Raw genomic sequence first — 8,992 nt, 5'->3', positions numbered from 1 at the left:
ATTCAGGCCTTAAACAATTCCTCTGACTTGGAGGTTTGGTCAGAACGCGTCTTGGCGTGTGTTGAAGTTTTACTTCCATTGTTCACGGGCTGAAGTTTGTCAGAGACTTGAGAAAGCGGCAGTGAAGCTGCTTCCTGCAAAGTGGTAACAAAGCGGTCGTTAACACATGTTAATGACCGTTCACAACTGCATGGCCACCTCCAAATGCTTTTAAGCTGCTCTTGTTTTTGAGATCTTTAGGGGCTGATTTGGGTCTTCACAGATCTTCATTTCTTGTGAATGTTTTAGAGAACGAAGGGCTGGTAGTACCTACGAATGTACTGATCGCCAGGAAAGGCTGGTCTTAAATTTAGGCTTGTAACTATGCTTTGACATTGATTAACCATAAACCAGTTCTTAGATTTCAACCTGAGTACAAGGATGAATTGGGAAAATCCTTGTAGGGGTAAGGAACTTGAACTGGACACCTTCAAAGGTCACTTTCAACCTGTATTACCCCCTGTCTACAGGAAAAGGAAGGGAGGGAATTCTGATACTTGAGTGGTTTGGGTCATATGTGTGTCTTATTTGAAGCAGTTTCAGCTGTACTGAAAAACAAAGATCTGGATGTGAACAAGATATATGGGATATCTACTAAAGGTACATAAGCTGCTGTAGCATACATACTACTTCTGATCCTGTAGAAAGGAGAGATGTTGTGAATGGAGACTTTATAATTAATGTAATTATTACTATTCCTACCTTAAAAAAGCTATCAGGAATGCTATCCTAAAAGATAGCATATAAAAAAGTAGAGAGACCCTTAAGGAACTGCAGATAAAGATGTGTGTGAGTAGACCTAAAAGAGAGAGCGCTGGCCCCAAGGAAAGAGGCTGAGGCTAAAGGTAAACTAGAGATTATCCAAGTAGTAAATCTTCATAAAGTTGCTGAATATGACACATCAAATGTGTCACGTAATGAAATGGAAGCTACACCCATGGATAAAACTGCCTTGAGAATGAGTCTAAGAGAACTCGGTCTTTCAGCCTTATTGTACTGCTTTCTGTTTCAGATGGCTAAGTTTGTAGTCGTAATTCTGAGAGTACATGAACTCAGGTTTGAGAGCAGTGGTTTCAGCTGAACGGGTTAGTAACTGTTCTAACAGTAACAGAAGTGAAGTATTAATCTTTGACACAAAATGACCTGATTCTCTCTAGTCGCTCTTTTTTTTTTTTGTGTGTATGTGCTGGGCTAAATTAGAATTTACTAATAAACCCTAGAATCCATAAATTTGGGGTTAGCTTGCTTTGCCATTTAGATTTTAGCAGCAGACTGCAGGGTAACAGCTTAATGCAACTTTTAGCAGCTGACAAGTTTGGGGGGTATTGTCACTGAAGAATTGGTATTTCATAAGAAAATGATTGGAAGTCTCTTAAGGACTGAAATGATAGAAACAGTGGAGTAGTATAAAAAAAATGAAGTAATGGATTCACAGGGCCTAGAGTAGAATTCTACACCTGTAGAACTTAACATCAGAAGCTGCGTGGAGAACAATGGAAGCCTGTTCTGAAGAGGCAGAGAGAGTCTTATACTGGTGGGATCCATACTTGTCTGTGTGGGTCTAAGGGGCCTGTGCTTCACAGAAGTTCCAGTGGTTGTGAAGGGAGAAAAGAGGATACCAGTTCTGTGGTCTCACATGTCATGAGAGAACTCAAGAGAGGACTTCAGTTGGTGAAGCTGGAAAGAGGCAGAAGACTGAAAGGACTCTGGCTTAAAGAACAAAAATAAGGAGCTGCAAGGAGGAACAGTTTTAGAGGCAGAGGGATAAAGGCTACGTATTTCCACCCATGCTTGAATCTAAACTTGTTTCCTCAACCGAATTCCCAATTTTGCCACAAGATGCAGGATCATTAACATAAAAAAATGCTTCAACTTCTTTAATACTAACATAAATTCAAGATTATTTTTCATCTGAAACTTTTTGTAAGCCTTGACTTATCTGGAAAAGACTAAGAATGGCAAGCCAGCTTGCTGCCCGCCCCATTCCCTTCAGCAAGGCTGCTTCCCTGGGCTGCAGCTTGGGCTCTTTGGCTACTCCATCCCAATTCCTCTGGGAAACTACTGGACCACTCTCAACTGTTAGAACAGGATTGATGTGGTTTGTGATAAAAGCTACCTGCTGTCATTTACCTAGGTGAAAAGTTAATTGAAGTTCCCCTTTGTTGCACTTTCACCTAGTGAGTATTTTACACAAGGGCATACTCCCCCTACCAAAAAACCCCACAACAGTTAAGAGATTAGTAATTTAAACTTGCTCCTTAGGTAGAAGGGAGCACAAAATCCCAAACTTCTCTAATAAACACATCAGGGTTTCCTGATGTCAGTTTTATTAGAAACAAAGCAATTTTGAAATTATAGATTTATATTTGTTTTACTTCTGTTCAAAGTAGGAAATAACATTGTGTAACAGCTCAATGTTTATAACGATACAATGAGAGATAACCATTGAAAAGTGATTAACAGTTGACTTTAATACATGATCCTTTAAACTTGCAGCCAATATATTCCTGTCAATTAACCTCTTTTCAGGCATTTAATAGTAACACATCAATGGTACAATTACACAGGTACCTCCCAGAAAGGAACAAAGATTTTTCCTTACATATAAAGCTCAATTACCAAAAATATAAAAATCCTAAAGTAATTTGAAATACATGAGAGGAAAAAGTGCTATGGCAGAAGTATAATATTTTTATCTGTGGAATAAGTTATAACTTTCAAGAATTTGGTGCATTTTTAGGCACTGTTTTTGTATTTTTATTTGCCTGAATTGTACAGCAGGACTTGAGATGCCCCAAAACTGTTTAAGATAAATTTAAGGCACCCAAGTGCAGAAGCTCAGTGTACATTAGATATATGTAAACAGAACATTTCATTGTAGAAATTGTACAGCTACTACGAGTCCATAGTATTGACAAAGGCCAAAACCGTTCTGCCTGAAGACACAAATGCAAGGTGTAGTTACACTACTCAAGCCAAAAACTACAAATCCCAGGAAATAAAATACCAGTTTCTAACACAAGGCAGATGCATTACATTGCTGTGCTAGAGTAAGTGCTCTGCTTTTCCTCCCCCTACACAACATGCAGCCTCCCACAGCTTGGTTCTCTTCCTTTTAGTTAAACTCAACAGAGCTCCAAAGGTGAAAGCAAAATGCACAACACAGCAAAGAGATGGAATGTGAATGTACAGATATTGGACCTTTTAAAAAATACAGTACCTAGGATTCCCCATTTTAAACAGTTTTCAGCATATTGCATAGCAGTGAACTCATCTGCTACCTAAAACTGTTGCTGTTGACCCACATGGAGTTCCTCTTCAGTTCTTCTTTCAGTTTTCTTTCATACTGTACAGTGGGTCCACAAGCTTATTGTGCACATGCATTAAACCTTGGGGGAAAGCAACAATGCCAGCTTTACATTAGTTATACTTTTTCAACATGTCTTCCTAGCCACATTTTTATTTGGAGTTTGCTTCAACGTCTACATTTCAAACACTTCACTGAAGAGAACAGCCATGGCTACAGTAGTTTAAAATCAGAAGTTAAAGACAGCACACACATTCCTGTATCACTTGGATACTACTGACAGCTTCAGTATAAAGTGAGCAGGGATGAGAGCTCTCTGATAACAGACTTGTCAAGAAGTTGATCTGGAACACTTCCAAATGAATTGAATGAGATCCACCCAGCTTTCCTTTATGTTAAAAACTGCATCCCTCCTACCACAATTTGTCATAAAACTCAGACCTACACACTGATACTTTTACAGCTTGCAGTGTTCTAGCCCTGAGGTGTCACTGTCTGTAATTAACTGAGGGCACTTGTGGTCCTGGACAGGCAGAACCAAACTGGAAGTGTCCCGACTGTTAATGCAGAATCACAGCTCCAGTGGTTCAGCTGTTCTCTAGTATATGGCCAAAAAGCCCAGCTTGACAAGTTAATCCATAGCTGTGATTAGGGGTGTATTTTCTTTCCTAGTAATATTTAAATTTTGGCAAGTACTGAGAGCAATAAAAAAAGGTTTTGTTTCCTTCACTTAGTTACAGCTTTGTAGAACCATTACCTACATCTAAGCATGTACGACATTCAGTCGCTGTATGGTTTTAAACCTCATTTCACCTTAAGGACTCATGATCAGTGTTCACAGTCTGCAAAGTACAAGTCCCATTTCGCCACCCAACTGAAGATTTGACTTTAAAATTACAAGTCTAAAAGTAATACGCAACATCAAGAGCAGTGAAATTCTCTTTAAAACCACAAAATGAGTGTGACAGTAGTGCACATTTTCGTGATTATCTATGGCAAAGGATACTCAAGTGCCTTTGCCACGTGATGCAACTGGTGGCAACCTTAGTGTCACCGCAGCAATGTGACATTTGAGTAACTGTACAGTCTGAGGCCATTACTGTAGGTGTCCACAACCAGAGGCTTTTTAGGCAGCATCTATTTCTAAGCAGTGTGTGATTAATCTACAATGCAGATTTACTACTTCTTTCCCCACTTAGTGACACATTCAGCCATACTCAGCAGCCAACACACCTATAACCGACTCAAGAGCCCAGCTCATTTTGCCTCGAGAGGCAATGACTTCGTGTCAGATACACACGCAGAAACACCCCAACCTTAGAAGGCAACGTAACTAAGAAAACAGTTTCTTTTATTTCATGAATGAGAACTATTGGGTTGATGCATACGAGAAAGATCAATTCTAATATTTTCAGGTGTTCAACAGTGAGAAAATACTAAGTAGTACATTTGGCAGAAAAGCCTTTTGTACTTAAAAAGAGTTAACAGCTGCAGACACTGCTTAAACGATTCTGAACTTTAAAGCATTTCACTTCCTACCAGTCTTTTTCTCCTCTAAAAAAGGGAAGAGATAATTACCCACTTCCTAGAGGCATGAAAAATGCTTACAAAGTACTGCCTCTGCCATATTTTATGAAGGACATTTAAATCCTGTTAGTGAAATTGTTTACAACTACTTTTTTTTTTAAAGGTATGCAGAGTCCTTACTTGATAGATGCCAGAACAATTATTTCAAAAGGAAGTTCTCACTATATTCAAGTATGCTTTGAATAAATGTATTTCTGCATACAGTTTTAAGAAGAGCATGCACAAGTATGGAAAACCTATTCTAAATTAACTTTTCTACACTTATTGATAAATTCAAAAGTTACAAGTTTCAGAAAGTTGTAAGTTTGAAAAAAGTGAAGGGGAGTAAGAGAGTTACACCAGCCAGTGTGGTATTGATTATCAAAAAGATTTGAAGGTTCATAATGGGAGTGGGTGAGGAGGGAGAAAATCACAGGAAGTAGCTGCCATAATTAGCAGTCATTAAGAACTACCTAGCTTCTTAAATCTAACCTGAAAAAAAAAACACCAAAAAAAACAAGATTCAGAGATAACTCCCAACTTGACCCAGGGGAAAAAAGGGGAAAAAAAGTCACATTGATTTGAGAATAGGTAAAACTAAGCAAGTTTAAACAATCTTTTCAAGAATTCTATTGCTCTGTATTACAGGGTAATTAAATACAGTGTGACACAACAGCACACTTTCATATACTGTAGCCCTTGATTGCTTAAAGGCAATGTTCAGTGTCATTCATAACTGATTCTACATGAGGCTTCCCTCTTTCCCAACCAAAGCTCTTCCTTCTATGAAATACAGGATAAAAGTTTGACATTTATCCAAGCAGTTAATATTTGAAAACAACAGTAACTACCAAGTAGTGTGATACAGGTAAAGACTAACACCTCCCTTCCCCCTGCAACACAGAGCAGAGAACAGCATACCCAAAACACCCCAAAATTAACAAGTTGGCCACAAATGGCATCAGGTTAAAAGTCACATTAATGCTGGAATTACAATCCAATACATATAGGGACACTGCTCTGAAAAATAATTTCAAAAGGTACAGTCTTTATCTCAGATGCTTCAGCTACTACAAGTATCCATACTAGTGAGAAAGGTGACCGATTTACACAACTGCATTTGCTGTGCTGACACAGTTAGGAGAAAACTGTTTTTCTCAGCTTCTACAGTCTCAGTGCAACAGAATTCACATGTAGGAACTCTCAATAACTGTCAAAAAAAAATCCCAGCTGACTTTAAGCTTGCCTCAATACACCTACTACAAATATGAAAAGTACAGTAAAAGGCTGCAATGTAATAAAAGTCAATATAGATTGTTATGCAAATTGCACTGTATTAAAAAACTTCCTCAGGTGGCTTCAAAGTCTGTATTGCACATTTCAAGTTTACTGGACAGTATGTTACAGCACACAGCAAAAGCAGCAGGAAAAATATATCAGGATTAATAAACTTAGCAAGTTTTCTTTAAGTGAAACTTTCCAGTATGTTTAAGACAAGTATTCTGGAACACCAGCCTGCTGCTTCTACATACAGACAAAGATTAATAACCTATCATTTCAAACTGGGAGCAAAGGAAATATTCTCCCAAAGTAGATTTGTCATGAACATAAGGAACACCAGTTACACCTCCTAGCACTTTTCCAGTCACAAGAAATAAGTTAACATTACCTATCTTGAATATATAACGTTATACGTGAGCTACTGTAACGTGCTGGAAGGCTCAGACTTATGTAACTTTAAGTTTGGGTTTTTTTTAAATACATGTAAGCTCTGATTCAGTGCTCACCTTTAAAGTACTTCACAGTTTTAACTCTTAGTTCTAAAGTAGCATCTTCATCACACACAAAGATAGTACGAGGGTGTTGCTGGAAAGCAGAAACTGTCCACATATGATTGACTCCTTCTTCAATTGCTTTGTACAACGCAAAAGCCTTATGTGCACCTGTTATAAGAATCATCACCTGCAAAAAAACCAAAGGTCTCTTTACTTGCAATCCCTGTATCAGTACCAACTAGTCTTGAAAACAGACACATGCAACTAGAACTAAATTGAGTTCTTACTTCTCTAGCATCCATCACTGTACCCACACCAACTGTTAGCGCCATAGTTGGTACTTTAGATAAGTCTCCATCAAAGTATTTTGCATTTGCCAAAATGGTGTCCATTGCTAAAGTCTTTAATCTTGTTCTTGAAGACAAACTTGATCCGGGTTCATTGAATGCAATGTGGCCATCTGGACCAATGCCTTTTCAAAGTTAAAAAAAGTGAATCATTCCAGACATGCGAGTCAACAAATATCCTCAAACATTGTAAACTAATAAAAAATTTTAGGACACTATTTCCTTCTGGTTCCCCATTTTCAATAAAGAGCATTGAAAACATACTTGAAATTAAGTTATTAGAAACTTGGACACCAGCCATTGTTTCAGTACTGATTCTTTGTTAGTCACAGAACTTTCTTATATGGTAATTGAATAAAGTGCATTAGGCAAGTTGTGAAAACAGCCATTAAAAACTCAGTGTGTTTGCTCGAATCGTAACTAACCACAGAGCATTTCCTCATACCTCCAACAAACAGATCAATCCCCCCTGCTTCTTCAATTTTCTTTTCAAATGCATCACATTCCGCCTGTAAGTCCGGAGCATTCCCATCAAGGATATGAGCATTATTTGGATCTATGTCAATGTGTTTAAAGAAGTTATTCCACATATAGGAATGATAGCTCTCCGGATGATTTCTGGGAAGCCCTGCAATGACGTAGAGTGAAATTAACATATTACAAGAGGTAACCAAAACCAGCCTTAATTCTAGTCTACATGTAACCAATGCAGGGCATGCAAGACAAACCCAAGTCAGATAAAACAGTATGTGAAATCATATTAAGAAAAATTTCCTGGTGGCATGCACAAGGTAAACGGTTTACATTTCCTTCACATACATCCTATCACAAGGAGTGTAAAGTCTTTAAAAGAAACACAGTCACAATGCCATGTGACAACCCACTTTCCACAGAAGTAATTTAAAATCCTGATTTTAGCCCAGGATCCACCTGGACTAGGTTCATTATTTGCATTTTTGCAGATAAGGAATAGAGACAAACACTTAAAGTGACCCCATGTGCAAAAGTCTAACTTAGAACTACAAACACACTAGACTGATCTTGTGCTTTGTCAAGCATTTGATAGTTTTAATACAGGAAAAAAATTATCAGTATGGTGTGTTCTCAGACAATGAGCACATCTTACCTACATATTCATCCATGTTGAAAGTCTTTACGTATTTGAAGGAGAGATCTCCATTCTTGTGATATTCTATCAGCTTTTTGTAGCATCCCAAAGGTGTGCTCCCTGTTAAATAAAGTTTTGCTACTGTTCTATGTATCCACATATAATTTTCAGTGTATTCAACTATTCAGTCAAATTTTGCTACAATGCTTTTCAGCATAAATCTGTTATTTCTCCTGCAGTATTTCTCAGCTTCTCAGAACTTTGTACACATATCAAATTCATATTTAAATAGAAATATGTTGTAGTATTACCAGAAATATATTTGTGTTCTTTTAAATACTGTATCTGTTATCAATGATACAAACACACTTCTAGGTTTACTAAATTATGTAAGCTTTGAATAAAACTTGCCTGTTGGTAGACCAAGTGTGAAATACCTTCCTTGGCTTGGCTTGAATTGGATAATACGATTACAGATGTATTTTGCTGCCCATTCACTCGCCTGATCGTAATCTTCAAGAATTACAAGCCTCATTATGGCAGCGAGAACTTGTACGATAAAATAATCTTAAACCTGGAGAAAATGGCAAAGTTTTAAAAGTAAGCACCATATGAATAGCTGCACCACTCAAATTACAGAAGAGAAAAAGTGACCTTTTACACTGATGACTTATAGTGCTAAATAAAGGGTATTTTGCTTGCATAAGCATATTGCACTTTTGCGGTCCTAGTTCAAGCTGGATTGTTGGACAATCAAAAGAAAAGCTACAATATTCAAGTGATTGATTGCAGTTAAGATATTCAAGTTCACAAAGTAAAGTAACTTGTAGGAAAAAACAACAAAATGAGA

General features: G+C 37.6%; 1 protein-coding gene across 4 annotated transcripts; it reads right to left on the bottom strand.

Annotated features, from left to right (window-relative positions):
* Positions 1 to 2,393: 2,393 nt before the first annotated feature.
* Positions 2,394 to 8,753, bottom strand: GNPDA2 (glucosamine-6-phosphate deaminase 2). 4 transcript variants are annotated; one of them, XM_010147662.1, is made up of 6 exons: positions 8,554 to 8,704; positions 8,161 to 8,262; positions 7,480 to 7,662; positions 6,975 to 7,159; positions 6,700 to 6,874; positions 2,394 to 3,428 (listed from the first exon to the last, which is right to left on the bottom strand). In XM_010147662.1, exons 1-6 carry the CDS (start codon positions 8,675 to 8,677, stop codon positions 3,370 to 3,372), a joined length of 828 nt encoding a protein of 275 aa, XP_010145964.1. In that variant the 5' UTR covers positions 8,678 to 8,704; the 3' UTR covers positions 2,394 to 3,369. The 4 variants fall into 4 exon arrangements, with proteins under 4 accessions (XP_010145964.1, XP_010145966.1, XP_010145962.1 ...); XM_010147664.1 differs by having other exon boundaries at positions 8,645 to 8,677; XM_010147660.1 differs by having other exon boundaries at positions 2,662 to 3,428; positions 8,161 to 8,258; positions 8,550 to 8,753.
* Between the last annotated feature and the right edge of the window lie 239 nt (positions 8,754 to 8,992).

This window comes from Eurypyga helias, unplaced genomic scaffold, assembly GCF_000690775.1.
Source record: "Eurypyga helias isolate BGI_N326 unplaced genomic scaffold, ASM69077v1 scaffold13742, whole genome shotgun sequence".
Classification (NCBI taxonomy): domain Eukaryota; kingdom Metazoa; phylum Chordata; class Aves; order Eurypygiformes; family Eurypygidae; genus Eurypyga; species Eurypyga helias.
This window is presented reverse-complemented; position numbering and strand designations above follow the sequence as displayed.

What these genes read in the sequence shown, in the direction of transcription:
- GNPDA2 (XM_010147660.1), bottom strand. Translation starts at nt 8,677, where the DNA reads ATGAGGCTTGTAATTCTTGAAGATTACGATCAGGCGAGTGAATGGGCA. An exon ending in CTTGGTCTACCAACAGGCAA is followed by an intron (nt 8,259 to 8,549) that starts GTTTTATTCAAA and finishes TTTAACAGGGAG; the next exon opens with CACACCTTTGGGATGCTACA. An exon ending in CAGTGATGGATGCTAGAGAA is followed by an intron (nt 6,875 to 6,974) that starts GTAAGAACTCAA and finishes GTTTTTTTGCAG; the next exon opens with GTGATGATTCTTATAACAGG.